This window comes from Salmo salar, chromosome ssa25, assembly GCF_905237065.1.
Source record: "Salmo salar chromosome ssa25, Ssal_v3.1, whole genome shotgun sequence".
NCBI lineage: Eukaryota > Metazoa > Chordata > Actinopteri > Salmoniformes > Salmonidae > Salmo > Salmo salar.
Genome location: NC_059466.1, coordinates 45,316,813 through 45,339,828, shown reverse-complemented (window position 1 = coordinate 45,339,828; position 23,016 = coordinate 45,316,813). Strand labels below are relative to the sequence as shown.

General features: G+C 43.9%; 2 protein-coding genes across 2 annotated transcripts in view; one reads left to right on the top strand and one right to left on the bottom strand.

Moving 5' to 3' along the window:
* Window positions 1-4,819, top strand: part of LOC106586845 (high affinity cGMP-specific 3',5'-cyclic phosphodiesterase 9A) — a 40,092-nt gene extending 35,273 nt beyond the window's left edge. The window contains exons 10-15 of the mRNA XM_014174557.2: window positions 1,671-1,784; window positions 2,013-2,117; window positions 3,948-4,076; window positions 4,158-4,253; window positions 4,356-4,413; window positions 4,506-4,819. Of these exons, the coding sequence (XP_014030032.2) occupies window positions 1,671-1,784; window positions 2,013-2,117; window positions 3,948-4,076; window positions 4,158-4,253; window positions 4,356-4,403 (492 nt within the window). The 3' untranslated portion in view covers window positions 4,404-4,413; window positions 4,506-4,819. The remainder of the gene's footprint in view (window positions 1-1,670; window positions 1,785-2,012; window positions 2,118-3,947; window positions 4,077-4,157; window positions 4,254-4,355; window positions 4,414-4,505) is intronic.
* Window positions 4,820-6,038: 1,219 nt separating this feature from the next.
* wdr4 (WD repeat domain 4) lies at window positions 6,039-22,458 on the bottom strand. Its single transcript, XM_014174571.2, has 11 exons — window positions 22,311-22,458; window positions 21,575-21,643; window positions 21,162-21,302; window positions 20,899-21,055; window positions 20,510-20,622; window positions 20,331-20,391; window positions 20,053-20,157; window positions 9,114-9,178; window positions 8,806-8,992; window positions 6,781-6,850; window positions 6,039-6,434 (listed from the first exon to the last, which is right to left on the bottom strand). Exons 1-11 carry the CDS (start codon window positions 22,391-22,393, stop codon window positions 6,220-6,222), a joined length of 1,266 nt encoding a protein of 421 aa, XP_014030046.1. The 5' UTR covers window positions 22,394-22,458; the 3' UTR covers window positions 6,039-6,219.
* Between the last annotated feature and the right edge of the window lie 558 nt (window positions 22,459-23,016).

Genomic DNA, 23,016 nt, shown 5'->3' with positions numbered 1-23,016 from the left:
TCTCACTCTGTCTTAGGGAATCGTCACACTGATCTCTCACTCTGTCTTAGGGAATCATCGCACTGATTTCTCTCTGTCTGTCTTAGAGAATCATCACACTGATTTCTCTCTGTCTGTCTTAGGGAATCATCACACTGATCTCTCTCTGTCTGTCTTAGGGAATCATCACACTGATCTCTCTCTGTCTGTCTTAGAGAATCATCACACTGATCTCTCTCTGTCTTAGGGAATCATCACACTGATCTCTCACTCTGTCTTAGGGAATCATCACACTGATCTCTCACTCTGTCTTAGGGAATCATCACACTGATCTCTCACTCTGTCTTAGGGAATCATCACACTGATCTCTGTCTGTCTTAGGGAATCATCACACTGATCTCTGTCTGTCTTAGGGAATCATCACACTGATCTCTCTCTGTCTGTCTTAGAGAATCATCACACTGATCTCTCTCTGTCTGTCTTAGAGAATCATCACACTGATTTCTCTCTGTCTGTCTTAGAGAATCATCACACTGATTTCTCTCTGTCTGTCTTAGGGAATCATCACACTGATCTCTGTCTGTCTGTCTGTCTTAGGGAATCATCACACTGATCTCTCTCTGTCTGTCTTAGGGAATCATCACACTGATCTCTCACTCTGTTTTAGGGAATCGTCACACTGATCTCTCACTCTGTCTTAGGGAATCGTCACACTGATCTCTCACTCTGTCTTAGGGAATCATCGCACTGATCTCTCTCTGTCTTAAGGAATCATCACACTGATCTCTCTCTGTCTGTCTTAGAGAATCATCACACTGATTTCTCTCTGTCTGTCTTAGGGAATCATCACACTGATCTCTCACTCTGTTTTAGGGAATCGTCACACTGATCTCTCACTCTGTCTTAGGGAATCATCACACTGATCTCTCATTCTGTCTTAGGGAATCATCACACTGATCTCTCACTCTGTCTTAGGGAATCATCACACTGATCTCTGTCTGTCTTAGGGAATCATCACACTGATCTCTCTCTGTCTGTCTTAGAGAATCATCACACTGATCTCTCTCTGTCTGTCTTAGGGAATCATCACACTGATCTCTCTCTGTCTGTCTTAGGGAATCATCACAATGATCTCTCTCTGTCTGTCTTAGGGAATCATCACACGGATCTCTCTCTGTCTGTCTTAGAGAATCATCACACTGATCTCTCTCTGTCTGTCTTAGGGAATCATCACACTGATCTCTCTCTGTCTGTCTTAGAGAATCATCACACTGATCTCTCTCTGTCTGTCTTAGAGAATCATCACACTGATCTCTCTCTGTCTGTCTTAGAGAATCATCACACTGATTTCTCTCTGTCTGTCTTAGGGAATCATCACACTGATCTCTCTCTGTCTTAGGGAATCATCACACTGATCTCTGTCTGTCTGTCTGTCTGTCTGTCTGTCTTAGGGAATCATCACACTGATCTCTCACTCTGTCTTAGGGAATCGTCACACTGATCTCTCACTCTGTCTTAGGGAATCGTCACACTGATCTCTCACTCTGTCTTAGGGAATCATCGCACTGATCTCTCTCTGTTTGTCTTAGGGAATAATCACACTGATCTCTGTCTGTCTTAGGGAATCATCACACTGATCTCTCACTCTGTCTTTATGAATCATCACACTGATCTCTCTCTGTTTGTCTTAGGGAATCATCACACTGATCCTGGCCACAGACATGGCACGACATGGCGAGATACTGGACTCATTCAAGCATAAAGTGGACAGCTTTGACTTCAGTGATGAAGAGCATGTCACTTGTGTAAGGATACACATTACTATGTATTTGCCCCTACCCTAGAATACGTATTTTCCACTACCTTACAGTTTGTGCAAATCAGTGTATTTGTCCTGCTGCCGTATGCAGTAATACTATATTTACAACTTCCCTAGGTGTGTATGTTAGTCCTTTCTGCTGCTATTTATGTGGGCCATCTGGTAGACCCCCTCCCTATATTAAACTCTGCTCTGTGTAACCTTTGACCCCTAGCTGAAGATGGTGCTGATTAAGTGCTGTGACATCTCTAACGAGGTGCGGCCCATGGAGGTGGCTGAGCCCTGGGTCGACTGTCTGCTGGAGGAGTACTTCATGCAGGTACATAAAGCCCCATATGTACTGTATATGTGTTTTGATACAGTACATAGCCCAGTGTAAAGCCCCATATATAGTGTATATGCATTTTGATACAGTACATAGCCCAGTGTAAAGCCCCATATATAGTGTATATGCATTTTGATACAGTACATAGCCCAGTGTAAAGCCCCATATGTACTGTATATGTGTTTTGATACAGTACATAGCCTACAGTGTAAAGCCCCATATATAGTGTATATGCGTTTTGATACAGTACATAGCCCAGTGTAAAGCCCCATATGTACTGTATATGTGTTTTGATACAGTACATAGCCCAGTGTAAAGCCCCATATATAGTGTATATGCATTTTGATACAGTACATAGCCCAGTGTAAAGCCCCATATGTACTGTATATGCGTTGTGATACAGTACATAGCCCAGTGTAAAGCCCCATATGTAGTGTATATGCGTTTTGATACAGTACATAGCCCAGTGTAAAGCCCCATATGTACTGTATATGTGTTTTGATACAGTACATAGCCCAGTGTAAAGCCCCATATATAGTGTATATGCATTTTGATACAGTACATAGCCCAGTGTAAAGCCCCATATGTACTGTATATGCGTTGTGATACAGTACATAGCCCAGTGTAAAGCCCCATATGTAGTGTATATGCGTTTTGATACAGTACATAACCTACAGTGTAAAGCCCCAGATACAGTGCCTTCGGAAAGTATTCAGACCCCTTGACTTTTTCCACATTTTGTTACGTTACAGCCTTATTCTAAAATGGATCAAATAAAATGCTCATCAAACTACACACAATACCCCCATAATGACAAATTGAAAACTGTTTTTTAGAAATGTTTGCAAAGGTATAAAAAAACAACAGAAAAACCTTGTTCCATAAGTATTCAGACCCTTTGCTTATGAGACTCAAAATTGAGTTCAGGTGCATCCTGTTTCCATTGATCATCCTTGATGTTTCTACAACTTGATTGGAGTCCACATGTGGTAAATTCAATTGATTGAACATGATTTGGAAAGGCACACACCTGTCTATATAAGGTCCCCCAGTTGACAGTGCATGTCAGAGCAAAAACCAAGCCATGAGGTAGAAGGAATTGTCCGTAGATCTCCGAGACAGGATTGTGTTGAGGCACAGATCTGGGGAAGGGTACCAAAACATTTCTGCAGCATTGAAGTTCCCCAAGAACACAGTGACCTCCATCATTCTTAAATGGAAGAAGTTTGGAACCACCAAGACTCTTCCTACAGCTGGCTGTCCGGCCAAATTGAGCAATCGGGGGAGAAGGGCCTTGGTCAGAAGTGACTAAGAACCCGATGGTCACTCAGACAGAGCTCAAGAGTTCCTCTGTGGAGATGGTTGTCCTTCTGGAAGGTTCTCCCATCTCTGCAGCACTCCACTAATCAGGCCTTTATGGTAGAGTGGCCAAACGGAAGCCACTCCTCAGTAAAATGAAAATGACAGCCTGCTTGGAGTTTGCCAAAAAGACCCTAAAGGATTCTCAGACCATGAAAAACAAGATTCTCTGGTCTGATGAAACCAAGATTGAACTCTTTGGCCTGAATACCAAGCGTCACGTCTGGAGGACACCTGGCACCATCCCTACGGTGAAGCGTGGTGGCAGCGGCAGGGACTGGGAGACTGGTCAGGAGGGAAATATGAACGGAGCAAAGTACAGAGAGATCTCTGATGAAAACCTGCTGATTTTTTTATATCATCGTTATCAAGGGATCCAATAATTCCGGACCCCATGTAGGTGCTGTTGTATTAAAAATGAAGGATTGCACTGAACTTTCTCTCTCTTCTCCATTCTTTCATCAGAGTGACAGGGAGAAGGCAGAGAGTCTGCCTGTAGCCCCCTTCATGGACAGAGAAAAGGTCACCAAACCCACCGCCCAGATCGGATTCATCAAGTTCGTCCTCATCCCCATGTTTGAGACCGTAATGAAGGTGAGCGACGGTTGGATGGGACTGTAAAATGAGAATACGACTTTGACCATGACGATAAACCCTGCCTCTTGTCTCTCTCAGCTGTTCCCTCAGATTGAGGAGGTGATGATCCAGCCTCTGAGAGAGTCACGAGACAGATACGAGGAGCTCAAGCAGATCGACGATGCCATGAATGAGGTCAGACATATTTGTTTGTGTTTGTTTTCTTTGAGGACACGTCAGCATCTTCTTATGTGTAGCAGTGACTGGAACAGTGCTGTGAATGTCTCTCTTCTTCAGGTGCAGAAAAAGAAAAGTGAGAACCTGACTATGGGGAAGAAGAAATGAGAGCTCGAAGGTAGGTGTTTTGACTGGCTGCATTGAAGAAAGTCTTCTTCTATAAACAATATGGGCTTGGTGTTTAAATGAATGTATGTTCCTCTATTTCAGCTCAAAAGTCCTATGGTGGAAAAAAGTCAGTATGGCATTCTGGGGAATGGGGAAACCGACCAAGCCACTGACTGGCCGGATGGACAATCCAAAGCTTTTATCAGGGAATGTCGACTTGTAACGCACGGACTACTTCAATGAACGATATTTTGATTCTATGTCTTGCCGTTTTTGTTTCATACAGAATGTACAGGTTTTTTGTCACCTTTGTTTCCTACAAAAATAAAAGGTGGACTATTTATATTGAGCAAAAATAGAAACGCAACATGTTTAATGAGTTGAAATAAAAGATCCCAGAAATGTTCTATACGCACAAAGCTTATTTCTCTCCAATTTTGAGCACAAATTTGTTTACATCCCTGCTAGTAAGCATTTTTCTTTTGCCAAGATAATCCATACACTTGACAGGTGTGGCATATCAAGAAGCTGATTAAACAGCATGATCATTACACAGGTGCACCTTGTGCTGGGGACAATGAAAGGCCACTCTAAAATGTGCAGTTTTGTCATGCCACAGATGCCTCAAGTTGAGGGAGCATGCAATTGGCATGCTGACTGCAGGAATGTCCATCAAAGCTGTTGCCAGAGAATGTAATGTTCATTTCTCTACCATAAGCAGTACGTTGAACCGGCCTCAACCACAGACCACGTGTAACCACGTCCAGCCCAGGACCTCCACATCCGGCTTCTTCACCTGCGGGATCATCAGAGACCAGCCACCCGGACAGTTGATGAATATTTCTATCTGTAATAAAGCCCTTTTGTGGGGAAAAAAAATGTATTCCGAGTGGGTGGGCCTATGCCCACCCATGGCTCCACCCCTGCCTAGGCATGTGAAATCCATAGATTAAGGCCTAATGAATTTTTCAATTGACTGATTTCCTCATATAAACTAATGCAGTAAAATCGTTGCATTTACATTTTTGTTTAGTATATAAATTGTGCTTACTGAGTAGTCTTACCTGTAGCTGTGGAGATGTTACGGTTCATGTGATTAAGCAACTAGTCATCCCTGTTTACTTCTGAACATTCCTAGCAAACGTAGCAGCCTCTGAAGGTTTGAAGAGCTTTCAGTGTGGCAGTGAACCTTACAAACAGGATGTTGTTGAAACACCTTAAGCCTTTTAATGCAATGGGACATTTTTACCTCTGAAATTTGATAAACTTGTTGTCCTACTTTGGAGACATTATCACGGATCCTGCCTTTCTCTTTAAATAGTTCAGTGCTTCCTTGGCTGAATTAGGCTCATAATATAAAAGTTTTATTCATATGCAGATCCCATATAAGTTTGTAATTAAGGCATATGAAAGTTCACGTTCAAGGAAGTATTTCTGAAGTGAAGTAGGAAATGTAATCAAATGCCCACGATCCTGAATTGGGTCAGATATGCACGATCCAGTCAACTTACTTTCTGACAGTGGAAGGACTTGGTTCCCCAGCGGTCAGGGTACGACACAGTGCTTGGCTCTTGTTCAACCTGAGAGGACTATACATTTAGTGGAGAGCGAGAGAGACCCTTTCAAGCGTCAAACTCTCAGTCATTTTTATTAAAAAAAAAAATCTTTCTAGCTAATTCTCTGTAAATCACAAATCATAATACATTTACACAACTCAGTGGTTAGTCTATCCGTCTCCAAACAAACATAAAGAACTCTGAAAGAAGCCTTTATAAACCAAAATATAGAATTTATCCCTCTGTCTCTCCTCTCCGTTTCAGCTAGAGGCTTTGGTCACTGGCCCAGACTGGTTGCCTTTCTTGGCTTTTTTACTGGCTCCGTTAGACTGCTGTCCCTTCCCTGGTCCTCTCTTTTTGCCCCCTTGTTCATTCTGCTGTTGGAGCCTCTGCTGTTTCTTCTCTCTGTAGGACGCCATATTGTCAAAGTTGCCCTTGTACAGGTGCTGGAACCGGCTCTCTAACCCTGCTGAGACTGTTGTGAGGAGAAACAGGAGGGAGGGTCAGAGACAGTGAAAGAGATTGTTGCACAGTTCAGGTGGTGGATTACTTAGAATAACAAATTAAATCCTTTTGATCCAAGTTTGTTGCAGGCATCTCTGAGCATCCAATAAATAACAGAGTAAAAAACTAAATGTAAAGTCTCCTGTAAGTCTGACTACTTTGCATTAAGAACTACTGAGCTCAGGGGAACATGAGGCAGACATGGAGCCAAGTGATAAACATCCCAGGTTAGTACTGCTCTTTACTGAGTGAGTAGGAGGATGATGATGAGGGGTAATGTGAGGGCACAGTGTTGTGCCTTATGTGTGATGACTCACCCTGAAGTGCCTCCCAATGCGGCTGAAGGGCCTCTGTCACTCTCTTCAGCTCTGGGCTTTCACTGTCGCACTGCAGAGAGAAACAACAAACACCAGTGGCTTTGTGAACAGAACAAACACCACAGTGGTCATCAAAAAGAAAGGAGGACCAAGGCACTCTTCATATAATTGATTAAAATGCCTTTATTAGTATGGCATGTTCAATAGAAACAATGTTTTTTTTAAAACGACGCGTTTCGGCTGCATGGCCTTCGTCAGGGAGTACAAAGAAATAATACAATGTCCTCTTTTTAACAGCTTTTCACATTAACCCTAATTTGAAGAGGGAGTGGTTAAAATTGATTGGACACACCTAGTAAGCAATACTATACACACTTTAAAGTGAAATACTGTAGCTATGTTATCATAAAAATTTAACTCCAAGCTAGAAGTATCAGAACACTTAGAAAGGTAGTTCTAACCTTTAAATATGTCTGGGAGAAGTGTCAAGAATAAGAAAGCAATATCTTCCATAGTACACTAGAACACAGCGTCCTGGTCCTGAAAGATGCAGGTACAAGGGCTGGATTACTTGACAGAGAGAACTTGTTGTGAAGGGAAGTGCCTCGTGATACATCAGAGTGTATTTTGTTACAAAATACAGCACTGAAGCAGAGAACATTAAAAGAATCATTCAAAATAATTGGGGAATCATCCAAAGTGATACGCTTCTACGCCAAGTCTTTCCTGAGCCAACAGTCATAAGCTTTAAGAGACGTCCTACCCTAAAGGACAAATTAGTCCAGTTATCTTCCGGGTGACTCTCCAAAAACTTGGCTTGGCCACAAAGCCAAGGGCTCTTTTAAATGTAACCAGTGCAACCACTGCAGAAATATTGCACAGAAAAAGTATTTTGTTGATACAGCTTCCAAAATGGAGTATTACGTCAAGCATTTCATTAACTGCAAAACCACTCATGTCATCTATAGATTGGAATGTCCACAGTGCAAGGTGTTCTACATTGGACGGACAAAGAGACGCCTTCAAGATCGCCTAGCGGAACACAAGTACGCCATACGGGTAGGCAATGAAGACTACCCCATGGCAAGGCACTACAGGTCCTTACACCATGGCAACCCTGCCTCCCTACAAGCTATGGGTATTGATCATATCCCGGCCTCTATTAGAAAAGGGGACCGTTTTAAACAGTTAAACTAAAGGGAAAGTTTTGGGATTTACAAACTACAGGCCACTAAATACCCAGGTTTAAATGAAGATATGGATTTCTCACCCTTCCTGTAGGGTTGTGATGGGTACATTTGCTGTCATCTAGTGGACATTTTGCTCAATTGCCCTCAGCTATGTTTAGACTGTTGTTGTTCATGTTTTGCTGTGTTCTAGTGTACTATATTGCTTTCTTATTCTTGACACTTCTCCCAGACATATTTAAGGTTAGAACTACCTTTCTAAGTGTTCTGATACTTCTAGCTTGGAGTTAAATTTTTATGATAACATAGCTACAGTATTTCACTTTAAAGTGTGTATAGTATTGCTTACTAGGTGTGTTCAATCAATTTTAACCACTCCCTCTTCAAATTAGGGTTAATGTGAAAAGCTGTTAAAAAGAGGACATTGTATTATTTCTTTGTACTCCCTGACGAAGGCCATGCAGCCGAAACGCGTCGTTTTAAAAAAAACATTGTTTCTATTGAACATGCCATACTAATAAAGGCATTTTAATCAATTATATGAAGAGTGCCTTGGTCCTCCTTTCTTTTTGATGACCAACTCACCCCTTTTACCAAAGAGCACCTTCTGTCTACCAACATTTACTACTGTGTACCTTGGTAGCGCTTCCATTCCTCCTCTTTCTAAACACCACAGTAGCTTTGTGAACAGAACAAACACCACAGTGGCAGCATAAGGGATAAGACCCAAACCCTGGTGTGTTTGTTTACTAAACAAGAACAGTCTACTGTTGTGTGTGATGAGCTTGGAGGGTACTACGGTGTTGGAGGCTTGGCTGTAGCCAACGAACAGCCGTACCTGCCAGCTGCCTTGCGTGTGTGTGTACATGAGGAACGGCGTCTCTCGGCTATCCAGCAGGACCCAGAGCCGACCCTGGGGGTCAAAGGTCAAATCCAGAGGACAGTGAGGTAGGGTCACCCTGCTGGAGGGCACCAGTCGCTCCTCTGTCCCCTGCTCCATCCCAAACAACTGCACTGAGGGAACTCTGGAAAACACAGGACAAATATTATGTCACAGGTTACACACACACACACCACTGATCTACATAGCTAGGGTAATTTATATATGTGCACAGTACACTGTCAACTCCTGATATATGCACAGACCTCTCACACTGCACCGCCACATGCTGTCCACCGGGGGACCCAGCGATCCTGCTGACTGCAGACCTCTGGGAACAAAGGTAGAAATTATGATGATGTCACAAACAGAACTGAGGAGGGAAATCAATGACCCGCTATGGTCTTGCATCAGGTCAAATACCAACAGTTGACCCTAAAAAAATCTACTGGGTGGTGGAATTAAAACTTTCTTTCAACTCGTGGGTTGGCTGGCGGTTCAGAACAATTATATTTCGGGTCGTAAACGGTGTAAATTAATATAATTTTTTATTTTATTTTACAAATCCAGGAATTTGTTGTGTTGAAATATGTTGCGAATCCCATTAGGCTGTGTGAGCGGTGAGGCAGACATAGCCAGGCCTAGGTAGGCTACCAGCTACGCCACGAGAGAGTAGAGCAGCGTACTTTCCATTAGTAGGCCTGTGTGTGGTGCTGAACATTCTTAAAATGTTTCAGCGTGCAGAGCTTCTATTCCTTTCAACCAAGTTCATTTCCCTGACTCCATAGCTCACTTAAAAATGGCTAATGTAAAAGGAGAAATAAAAAATGAAAAGGTTATGATGGTGAAATACACCATCATGGAAACATGGAAACAGGTGTTGCCTGAGTAAAATCCCCGGTTTGGAAGGATTTTGGTGTCATTGTGGACAACAACCAGGTAGCTGGATAGACAGCCTGCAAAAGTGCGAGCAGGTATTTGTTTAAGATGAGGTTTATTAACAGTCAATTATTACATTCATTTAGGTTTTTGTTCATTTAGACCATATACAGGCAATAGAAAGTTTAAACCTGTACAGCTGGTAAAACCTTGTAGCTAATCACCTACTAAATAAAAGTTAACCTGTTGCAGTCTATAGCCTATTAGATTCTGGGAATTGTTTATTTAAGTTTCAATTAAACTATTTGATTATGTAAACAAAGGTATTGTTTGGTTATGTCAGCTATAGGCTTTCATTAGGTAAGAAAAAGGCTAGTTAGAAAGTGTTTTTCAAAGCAGTTTGAGTTGTCAATGTGCCCCGACGCATTGTGAAAAGAGCATAGGCCTATCGTTCTTAATTCATGGCATGGTTTCCTTTTATCCAAATGTTGGAGAGACATGTAGACAAATTATTTTATGCAAGGAATAGCCTACTACTCTGGAGTATTAAAAAACAATTAGGCCTAAATATATTGAAGTTAATTAGTGGGCCACGGATCAGCTCTCAGAACAATTCTATATAGGACCCAGCCATACACAGTGTGTGTATAGGACCCAGCCATACACAGTGTGTGTATATATAGGACCCAGCCATACACAGTGTGTGTATATATAGGACCCAGCCATACACAGTGTGTGTATATATAGGACCCAGCCATACACAGTGTGTGTATATAGGACCCAGCCATACACAGTGTGTATATATAGGACCCAGCCATACACAGTGTGTGAATATAGGACCCAGCCATACACAGTGTGTGTATATATAGGACCCAGCCATACACAGTGTGCGAATATAGGACCCAGCCATACACAGTGTGCGAATATAGGACCCAGCCATACACAGTGTGCGAATATAGGACCCAGCCATACACAGTGTGGTATATAGGACCCAGCCATACACAGTGTGCGTATATAGGACCCAGCCATACACAGTGTGCGTATATAGGACCCAGCCATACACAGTGTGCATATAGGACCCAGCCATACACAGTGTGTGTATAGGACCCAGCCATACACAGTGTGCGTATAGGACCCAGCCATACACAGTGTGCGTATAGGACCCAGCCATACACAGTGTGCGTATAGGACCCAGCCATACACAGTGTGCGTATAGGACCCAGCCATACACAGTGTGCGTATAGGACCCAGCCATACACAGTGTGCGTATAGGACCCAGCCATACACAGTGTGCGTATAGGACCCAGCCATACACAGTGTGCGGATAGGACCCAGCCATACACAGTGTGCGTATAGGACCCAGCCATACACAGTGTGCGTATAGGACCCAGCCATACACAGTGTGCGTATAGGACCCAGCCATACACAGTGTGCGTATAGGACCCAGCCATACACAGTGTGCGTATAGGACCCAGCCATACACAGTGTGCGTATAGGACCCAGCCATACACAGTGTGCGTATAGGACCCAGCCATACACAGTGTGCGTATAGGACCCAGCCATACACAGTGTGCGTATAGGACCCAGCCATACACAGTGTGCGTATAGGACCCAGCCATACACAGTGTGCGTATAGGACCCAGCCATACACAGTGTGCGTATAGGACCCAGCCATACACAGTGTGCGTATAGGACCCAGCCATACACAGTGTGCGTATAGGACCCAGCCATACACAGTGTGCGTATAGGACCCAGCCATACACAGTGTGCGTATAGGACCCAGCCATACACAGTGTGCGATAGGACCCAGCCATACACAGTGTGCGATAGGACCCAGCCATACACAGTGTGCGTATAGGACCCAGCCATACACAGTGTGCGTATAGGACCCAGCCATACACAGTGTGCGTATAGGACCCAGCCATACACAGTGTGCGTATAGGACCCAGCCATACACAGTGTGCGTATAGGACCCAGCCATACACAGTGTGCGTATAGGACCCAGCCATACACAGTGTGCGTATAGGACCCAGCCATACACAGTGTGCGTATAGGACCCAGCCATACACAGTGTGCGTATAGGACCCAGCCATACACAGTGTGCGTATAGGACCCAGCCATACACAGTGTGCGTATAGGACCCAGCCATACACAGTGTGCGTATAGGACCCAGCCATACACAGTGTGCGTATAGGACCCAGCCATACACAGTGTGCGTATAGGACCCAGCCATACACAGTGTGCGTATAGGACCCAGCCATACACAGTGTGCGTATAGGACCCAGCCATACACAGTGTGCGTATAGGACCCAGCCATACACAGTGTGCGTATAGGACCCAGCCATACACAGTGTGCGTATAGGACCCAGCCATACACAGTGTGCGTATAGGACCCAGCCATACACAGTGTGCGTATAGGACCCAGCCATACACAGTGTGCGTATAGGACCCAGCCATACACAGTGTGCGTATAGGACCCAGCCATACACAGTGTGCGTATAGGACCCAGCCATACACAGTGTGCGTATAGGACCCAGCCATACACAGTGTGCGTATAGGACCCAGCCATACACAGTGTGCGTATAGGACCCAGCCATACACAGTGTGCGTATAGGACCCAGCCATACACAGTGTGCGTATAGGACCCAGCCATACACAGTGTGCGTATAGGACCCAGCCATACACAGTGTGCGTATAGGACCCAGCCATACACAGTGTGCGTATAGGACCCAGCCATACACAGTGTGCGTATAGGACCCAGCCATACACAGTGTGCGTATAGGACCCAGCCATACACAGTGTGCGTATAGGACCCAGCCATACACAGTGTGCGTATAGGACCCAGCCATACACAGTGTGCGTATAGGACCCAGCCATACACAGTGTGCGTATAGGACCCAGCCATACACAGTGTGCGTATAGGACCCAGCCATACACAGTGTGCGTATAGGACCCAGCCATACACAGTGTGCGTATAGGACCCAGCCATACACAGTGTGCGTATAGGACCCAGCCATACACAGTGTGCGTATAGGACCCAGCCATACACAGTGTGCGTATAGGACCCAGCCATACACAGTGTGCGTATAGGACCCAGCCATACACAGTGTGCGTATAGGACCCAGCCATACACAGTGTGCGTATAGGACCCAGCCATACACAGTGTGCGTATAGGACCCAGCCATACACAGTGTGCGTATAGGACCCAGCCATACACAGTGTGCGTATAGGACCCAGCCATACACAGTGTGCGTATAGGACCCAGCCATACACAGTGTGCGTATAGGACCCAGCCATACACAGTGTGCGTATAGGACCCAGCCATACACAGTGTGCGTATAGGACCCAGCCATACACAGTGTGCGTATAGGACCCAGCCATACACAGTGTGCGTATAGGACCCAGCCATACACAGTGTGCGTATAGGACCCAGCCATACACAGTGTGCGTATAGGACCCAGCCATACACAGTGTGCGTATAGGACCCAGCCATACACAGTGTGCGTATAGGACCCAGCCATACACAGTGTGCGTATAGGACCCAGCCATACACAGTGTGCGTATAGGACCCAGCCATACACAGTGTGCGTATAGGACCCAGCCATACACAGTGTGCGTATAGGACCCAGCCATACACAGTGTGCGTATAGGACCCAGCCATACACAGTGTGCGTATAGGACCCAGCCATACACAGTGTGCGTATAGGACCCAGCCATACACAGTGTGCGTATAGGACCCAGCCATACACAGTGTGCGTATAGGACCCAGCCATACACAGTGTGCGTATAGGACCCAGCCATACACAGTGTGCGTATAGGACCCAGCCATACACAGTGTGCGTATAGGACCCAGCCATACACAGTGTGCGTATAGGACCCAGCCATACACAGTGTGCGTATAGGACCCAGCCATACACAGTGTGCGTATAGGACCCAGCCATACACAGTGTGCATATAGGACCCAGCCATACACAGTGTGCGTATAGGACCCAGCCATACACAGTGTGCGTATAGGACCCAGCCATACACAGTGTGCATATAGGACCCAGCCATACACAGTGTGCATATAGGACCCAGCCATACACAGTGTGCATATAGGACCCAGCCATACACAGTGTGCATATAGGACCCAGCCATACACAGTGTGCATATAGGACCCAGCCATACACAGTGTGCATATAGGACCCAGCCATACACAGTGTGCATATAGGACCCAGCCATACACAGTGTGCATATAGGACCCAGCCATACACAGTGTGCATATAGGACCCAGCCATACACAGTGTGCATATAGGACCCAGCCATACACAGTGTGCATATAGGACCCAGCCATACACAGTGTGCATATAGGACCCAGCCATACACAGTGTGCGTATAGGACCCAGCCATACACAGTGTGCGTATAGGACCCAGCCATACACAGTGTGCGTATAGGACCCAGCCATACACAGTGTGCGTATAGGACCCAGCCATACACAGTGTGCGTATAGGACCCAGCCATACACAGTGTGCGTATAGGACCCAGCCATACACAGTGTGCGTATAGGACCCAGCCATACACAGTGTGCGTATAGGACCCAGCCATACACAGTGTGCGTATAGGACCCAGCCATACACAGTGTGCGTATAGGACCCAGCCATACACAGTGTGCGTATAGGACCCAGCCATACACAGTGTGCGTATAGGACCCAGCCATACACAGTGTGCGTATAGGACCCAGCCATACACAGTGTGCGTATAGGACCCAGCCATACACAGTGTGCGTATAGGACCCAGCCATACACAGTGTGCGTATAGGACCCAGCCATACACAGTGTGCGTATAGGACCCAGCCATACACAGTGTGCGTATAGGACCCAGCCATACACAGTGTGCGTATAGGACCCAGCCATACACAGTGTGCGTATAGGACCCAGCCATACACAGTGTGCGTATAGGACCCAGCCATACACAGTGTGCGTATAGGACCCAGCCATACACAGTGTGCGTATAGGACCCAGCCATACACAGTGTGCGTATAGGACCCAGCCATACACAGTGTGCATATAGGACCCAGCCATACACAGTGTGCATATAGGACCCAGCCATACACAGTGTGCATATAGGACCCAGCCATACACAGTGTGCATATAGGACCCAGCCATACACAGTGTGCATATAGGACCCAGCCATACACAGTGTGCATATAGGACCCAGCCATACACAGTGTGCATATAGGACCCAGCCATACACAGTGTGCATATAGGACCCAGCCATACACAGTGTGCATATAGGACCCAGCCATACACAGTGTGCATATAGGACCCAGCCATACACAGTGTGTATATAGGACCCAGCCATACACAGTGTGTATATAGGACCCAGCCATACACAGTGTGTATATAGGACCCAGCCATACACAGTGTGTATATAGGACCCAGCCATATACAGTGTGTATATAGGACCCAGCCATACACAGTGTGTATATAGGACCCAGCCATATACAGTGTGTATATAGGACCCAGCCATATACAGTGTGTATATAGGACCCAGCCATATACAGTGTGTATATAGGACCCAGCCATATACAGTGTGTATATAGGACCCAGCCATATACAGTGTGTATATAGGACCCAGCCATATACAGTGTGTATATAGGACCCAGCCATATACAGTGTGTATATAGGACCCAGCCATATACAGTGTGTATATAGGACCCAGCCATATACAGTGTGTATATAGGACCCAGCCATATACAGTGTGTATATAGGACCCAGCCATATACAGTGTGTATATAGGACCCAGCCATATACAGTGTGTATATAGGACCCAGCCATATACAGTGTGTATATAGGACCCAGCCATATACAGTGTGTATATAGGACCCAGCCATATACAGTGTGTATATAGGACCCAGCCATATACAGTGTGTATATAGGACCCAGCCATATACAGTGTGTATATAGGACCCAGCCATATACAGTGTGTATATAGGACCCAGCCATATACAGTGTGTATATAGGACCCAGCCATATACAGTGTGTATATAGGACCCAGCCATATACAGTGTGTATATAGGACCCAGCCATATACAGTGTGTATATAGGACCCAGCCATATACAGTGTGTATATAGGACCCAGCCATATACAGTGTGTATATAGGACCCAGCCATATACAGTGTGTATATAGGACCCAGCCATATACAGTGTGTATATAGGACCCAGCCATATACAGTGTGTATATAGGACCCAGCCATATACAGTGTGTATATAGGACCCAGCCATATACAGTGTGTATATAGGACCCAGCCATATACAGTGTGTATATAGGACCCAGCCATATACAGTGTGTATATAGGACCCAGCCATATACAGTGTGTATATAGGACCCAGCCATATACAGTGTGTATATAGGACCCAGCCATATACAGTGTGTATATAGGACCCAGCCATATACAGTGTGTATATAGGACCCAGCCATATACAGTGTGTATATAGGACCCAGCCATATACAGTGTGTATATAGGACCCAGCCATATACAGTGTGTATATAGGACACAGCCATACACAGTGTGTATATAGGACACAGCCATACACAGTGTGTATATAGGACCCAGCCATACACAGTGTGTATATAGGACCCAGCCATATACAGTGTGTATATAGGACCCAGCCATATACAGTGTGTATATAGGACCCAGCCATATACAGTGTGTATATAGGACCCAGCCATATACAGTGTGTATATAGGACCCAGCCATATACAGTGTGTATATAGGACCCAGCCATATACAGTGTGTATATAGGACCCAGCCATATACAGTGTGTATATAGGACCCAGCCATATACAGTGTGTATATAGGACCCAGCCATATACAGTGTGTATATAGGACCCAGCCATATACAGTGTGTATATAGGACCCAGCCATATACAGTGTGTATATAGGACCCAGCCATATACAGTGTGTATATAGGACCCAGCCATATACAGTGTGTATATAGGACCCAGCCATATACAGTGTGTATATAGGACCCAGCCATATACAGTGTGTATATAGGACCCAGCCATATACAGTGTGTATATAGGACCCAGCCATACACAGTGTGTATATAGGACACAGCCATACACAGTGTGTATATAGGACACAGCCATATACAGTGTGTATATAGGACACAGCCATACACAGTGTGTATATAGGACCCAGCCATATACAGTGTGTATATAGGACCCAGCCATATACAGTGTGTATATAGGACCCAGCCATATACAGTGTGTATATAGGACCCAGCCATATACAGTGTGTATATAGGACCCAGCCATATACAGTGTGTATATAGGACACAGCCATATACAGTGTGTATATAGGACACAGCCATATACAGTGTGTATATAGGACCCAGCCATATACAGTTCTGTGACAAAGTATTTCCTCCCTTTCTAATTTTCTCTAGTTTAGCATATTTTTGATACTGAATGTTATCAGATATTCAACCAAAACCTGATATTAGATAAAGGGAACCTGAGTGAACAAACATGCTTGACCGTTGGTATGAGGTTCTTACGGTGGAATGTGGTGTTGGGTTTTCGCCAGGCATAATGGGACTCGTGTCATCCATAAAGTTAAACTTTTGACTCATCTGTCCATTGAACATTCTTCTCAGAGTCTTGAAGATCATCTAGGTGCTTTTTGGCAAACTTGAGTCCACTTTTTGGATGAAATAGGTCCCATTATGTCTGGTGAAAACCAAACACTGCATTCCACACAGTAAGAACTTTATACCAACGGTCATGCATGGTGGTGGTAGTGTGATGGTTTGCTGCCTCAGGACCTGGACGACTTGCCATAATAGAAGGAACCATGAATTCTGCTCTGTATCAGAGAATTCTACATGAGAATGTCAGGCCATCCGTCTGTGAGTTGAAGTGGAGCTGGGTGATGCAGCAAGACAATGATACAAAACACACAATCAAGTCTACATAAAGATGGTTAAAAAGTAACAAATTAGATGTTTTGGAGTGGTGTAGTCAAAGTCCAGACCTAATCCCAGTTGAGATGTTGTAGCAGGACTTGAAATGAGCAGTTCATGTTTAAAAACACACAAATGTCGCTGAGTTAAAGCAGTTTTGTATGGAAGAGAGGGACAGAATTCCTCCACAGCGATGTGAGAGACTGATCAACACTACAGGAAGCATTTGGTTGCAGTCATTGAAATAAAAAAAATAAAAATGTTATTTAACCACGCAAGTCAGTTAAGAACAAAATCTTATTTTCAATGACGGCCTAGGAAGTGGGTTCAGGGGTAGAACAACAGATTTTTACCTTGTCAGCTCGGGGATTCAATCTTGCAATACATTTTTCAACTTGGGAATTGGGTGTTGCATAACTTTGTTAATTAAATAAGTACCAATTTATTTTGTCATTTGTAAATTCAGGTTCCCTTTATCTAATATTAGATTTTGGTTGAAGATCTGATAACATTCAGGATAAAACAATATGCAGAAGTAGAGAAAATTAGGGGTCAGATACTTTATCACGGTACTGTCACTGTATATTTGCAGTGACCTATAAACAGTCAGCTCTATGGATTGAAGCTTAGTATGAGTGAGGACAAGGAGAGCTACTCAGTATACGTATTGATGGATTCTATTAAAATGTAACATGTTTCAAGATAAACTGTAGTTTGTTTGTCTCCTGTTTAGTGAATGATTACTGTGAGTATGAATGGAGTTTAGACCATGAAACTGTGCGGATGCTAATTTAGAAAGGTTGACATAATCAGAGAAGAGGAAATTGCCTCGGATCAGAGAGCAGGATCAGGCCCAGAAGATGGACGGGGTGTGATTCTGACATCTAGGTAAACCTTGAGAGGACCATGGACATTCCACAGGGGAAAGGAGGGAAACTCATTGGGGTAATAACATGTATAGCCGGGGAGGTGACGACCGAAGGGAGGGAAGAGTATAAGACGTGTTGTGAGCTTTCTAAAATGTGTACACTCAGCTGACGGCATTCTTGATAATAAACACTTCTGGTCTCAGTTCCTTATTGCAAAGAGGTTGCAATGGAATTTTTATTTGTAAAACAGTATGAATGACAATGTTTGCTAGTTGTTGCTAAATGCACACCCAGAAGAGGAATGACTCCTTCATGTATCAGTGTGAGAGGTTAACTCCTACAGTCCCACAGTGACGCCGGCGCATTTCAGACTTCTGACCCCTTTAAAACATTGTGTTTGAGCTACAGACTTCTGGGGTTGTACTATTGGATAAGTCCACATGTTCTGCATCCATTGACACCAACCATTAGTCTGTGTGAGCTACAACTCAGTAAGACAAGGGCGGATCCTGAAGGGGCCCGGGGGTTTTACAAAAAACATCTATAGAGTCCAAACGGTTTGAGATACAAAGTATTAATAGCCATATACAGTATGCAGGTTGTCCAATCAAAAACTGATATTTTGACCAATGGGTAAATTATGTTAATTGCATAGATACTCATATAAGAAAAGCAATTGTCCAAACCTCATGTCTCTATCATAATCCATTAAAATGTTATTGGAGTTTCTACCTTGTAGGATCCCCAAAAAATACATGGAGGCCAGATCAAAAAATAATCTGGAAAATAGCATCATCTCAGCTAGGCTGGATTGTTGTGTGAGAATTAAGGCTTACTGACAAGGCTCACGATTGAATCCGGAGGACATAAATCAAGACAGATATAAATTTTGAGATGTAATATTTTAATATACGCTTTTCATATTAATGTGAATGTACTGTTGTTTTTCAACTATTTCTCACAAAAACAAGCGTCTCTATGAACTGTCAACAGAGCTCTGTACGTGTCGCAAGATTCTTATTTTCAAAGCCTTTTACATTTAATTCACTTTATGTTCATTTGGCTTTTTACGACCCGTGGAAACAACTCTGCAGACGACCACAACAACATGTAAAGTCCTCAAAAGTAGCTGCGAGAAAGCGCACTGCTCTGTCAACAGAGATCAGTGCTTATTAACGAATGAATATAATGTTAATGATACTGTAGGTTAGAGAAAGACCTCCCAGTGAATGATTCAGAACATGACAATTAACATTTTCCCAAGAGAAATATATTTTATAACGCAAGTGAAATTTCATCCACCCCCTAATCTATGAAAAGCGGAGTCTCCCAAACAGTCGTTAGAAGGTAAGGGGTTCATCTACATAGAAGATCATAGGAAATCCCAGGACATACTGTCTTTAACACTGTAATAAGCTCACATAGTTGCTGTCACAAACTCAAAACAGTTGTCACTGACTAGTTGGTTCTCAGGACTGATAGGGTTAATGTGAGAAGTAAAGTGGTCACCTTTTCCTTTTCTGTGTCTGAGTTCGGCATGTCCCTCAGCTGCTTCAGGTCCCAGCTCTGGAGCCTCCGACCTGACTCATACTCCCACAGCTTCATAGTCCCATCCTGTCAACACACACCAGCCCAGTCAGACACACCAGCCTCCATTGAACATTTTTTTTGTGCAGTAGTAGAGCTTAATCTGAACCGGTACAAGTGATACCTCTATCTGAAAGATCACCCAGCGTTAAGTAATAGAAGTCAATTCAGCAGAATTGTAATATGTCTAGATCTCTCACCCCTGATCCAGAGAGTAGCCACTGTGGGTGTCCTGGTGGGGCCAAGAGAGAACTGACAAATCTATGGAGGAAAAAAAACTTGAAATATCAGGAAATTAGAGTGGTAACCGACTGGTTAAGCATTAATTCATGTTTAAATTCTGTGGCCATTCATTGCTAGGTAGGCCAGCTGTACTCACTCCAAGTGTCCCAGACAGAATGCCTGGATGTTGTGTGGTGACCTCAAGTGGCTGACCCTGATCTTCTCATCGCGGTCAGCTGTGACGACATATTTGTCATTGGGGGTCAGGGTCTAGAGGAGAAGAGGGGGGGAGATATCCCAAACTGACTGGCAGTTCATCAGGAGTTGATCAATGGCTCACTTCAAGTGAACGTGATGTTACTATTGTGAAAATGTACAACCATTGAAGGTGTCGAACCCCCTCAACTCTGCCAAATCTGAGATGTAAGACGGGAACTAAGTAAGGGCTATCCCATCTTCTGAAATGCCCTTTAAAAACATTAAACTATGAAAAATAACCTACCCTTTAATAAGAAAGTATCATGTGAATGAATTAATCCTCTTTACCATTGATAGAAGCATGGATAGATGTCCCAGCTTCAACTCTCCTGTCTTCTGAGGCTCCACCACAGAGAAGGAGTAGACATCACCTGACTTGTCTGCCGCCCACACCTCATCCTCAGCCTCGGTGAACACAAGAGATGTGCACCTCCGCACAACCCACCTGAAATAACACAACATCTCAAAGAGAGCGACAATCGACACATTTCGATTTTTTGTTGATTTCAGTAAGTCGGATATTTGCTTTTATCTGCTTGTCCTATGGATACCTTGTACTGATGACCCGCCATGAGGGTTCACTGTGGAACAGAACCAGGCGTTTGGTGTCATCTGTCAGCGCAACCAGCTTCGCAGAGGATGAAACAGCGAACGCCAGGATCTTGTCACTACCTGTCTCTTCTGATCCATCACTACCAGGATGAAAGGGATCAGTACATTTCTGGTGAAATCATATCCCTTGAAAACAGTTGCTTCTTACCACACGGTGACATACACACACACACACACTTCAAATCAAACAAGTGACACGAGGTTCAGTCACATATCTAGGTCTAGCAAGTCTGACGATAACTCAGCAATGATGGGTACACTGCAAGGACAACTGCCCATGGGTTGGCAACACATATTATAAATTCTGAGAGGTCAGTTGGCTGAAAAGACATAGCTAGCTAATGTTGTTTACCTTTTGTTGTCAGCCTCTGGGTCCTTTGGCTTCTGTTCTGCTGCGCTGCAGTCAAACACAAATGGTTCTCTGGTACAAAAAGAGAAAGGAGCATTGAATCATTGATGATTTAAATGTGGACTTGTGATTTAATACACATAGCTGGCTAACCCAAGAATGTACTAAAGTAGCCTGTATTGAGTACAAAACATTAGGAACACCTTCCTAATATTGAGTTGCTACCATACCCAGTTCAAAGGCAGTTGAATATTCTGTCTTGGGGGGCACACACACACACACACACACACACACACACACACACACACACACACACCTCAATTGTCTCAAGGCTTAACCTGTCTCCTCCCCTTCTTCATCATTTTTTGTATTTAACCAGGTAGGCTAGTTGAGAACAAGTTCTCATTTACAACTGCGACCTGGCCAAGATAAAGCAAAGCAGTTCGACACATACAACACAGAGTTACACATGGTGTAACATCACTGATTGAAGTTGATTTAACAAGTGACATCAAAATGGGGTCATAGCGTTCACCTGGTCATTCTGTGATGGAAAATATGTTGTACACTCAGTGTATAATGTTACCGTATATGAATGGACTAACTTCGCTAATAACGTTAGCTGCATATCATCCTAGCTATCTTATTTCTTTCTCATCGCAACTAGCCTACTAGCTTAGCTTATACGACGCATTATTGTACAAATAATACAATATTAGCCACATTTGTTCTTACCAACCTGCTCTTTTTAGTGTGTATTGCAATTAGTTTTTTTTCATAGGTTGAAACAAGCCATTCTCCACAGGCACCGAGAGCTGCCATGGCTACTTCTACAAATACCGTTCACGTGGGACGCACAGAAGTGCGGAAGTATTTGTCGCACCTCTTTTACGTCACCAAAGAACAAAACGTACAGTAAAAGATGATCGATACACTGATGAGTCGTTGTCCACAAAGAGACACACGGCGGGCTGTCTAGCTTCCGTCTATCCTTTGGATTGCTGGATACAATTACATTCCATTTAAGGGCTATATTGGCATGAGAAACATATGTTAACATTGCCAAAGTAAGTGAAGTAGATAATAAAAAAAAGTGAAATAAACAATTAAAATGTACAGTAAACATTACTCACAAAATTACCAAAAGAAAATACATTTCAAATGTCATATTATGTGGAAAATGTCATATTGTGTGCAAATAGTTCAAAAGGGGAAATAAATAAACATAAATATATCTTGTGGCAACAGGTCACCAATCTTGCTGCTGTGATTTCACACTGTGGTATTTCCCCCAGTAGATATGGGAGTTTATCAAAATTGGATTTGTTTTCGAATTCTTTGTGGATCTGTGTAATCTGAGGGAAATATGTGTCTCTAATATGGTCATACATTAGGCAAGAGGTTAGGAAGTGCAGCTCAGTTTCCACCTCATTTTGTGGGAAGTG

What these genes read in the sequence shown, in the direction of transcription:
- wdr4 (XM_014174571.2), bottom strand. Translation starts at nt 22,393, where the DNA reads ATGGCAGCTCTCGGTGCCTGTGGAGAATGGCTTGTTTCAACCTATGAA. An exon ending in GTGGCGGTGCAGTGTGAGAG is followed by an intron (nt 8,993 to 9,113) that starts GTCTGTGCATAT and finishes TGTGTTTTCCAG; the next exon opens with AGTTCCCTCAGTGCAGTTGT. An exon ending in GCATTGGGAGGCACTTCAGG is followed by an intron (nt 6,435 to 6,780) that starts GTGAGTCATCAC and finishes TCCTCACAACAG; the next exon opens with TCTCAGCAGGGTTAGAGAGC.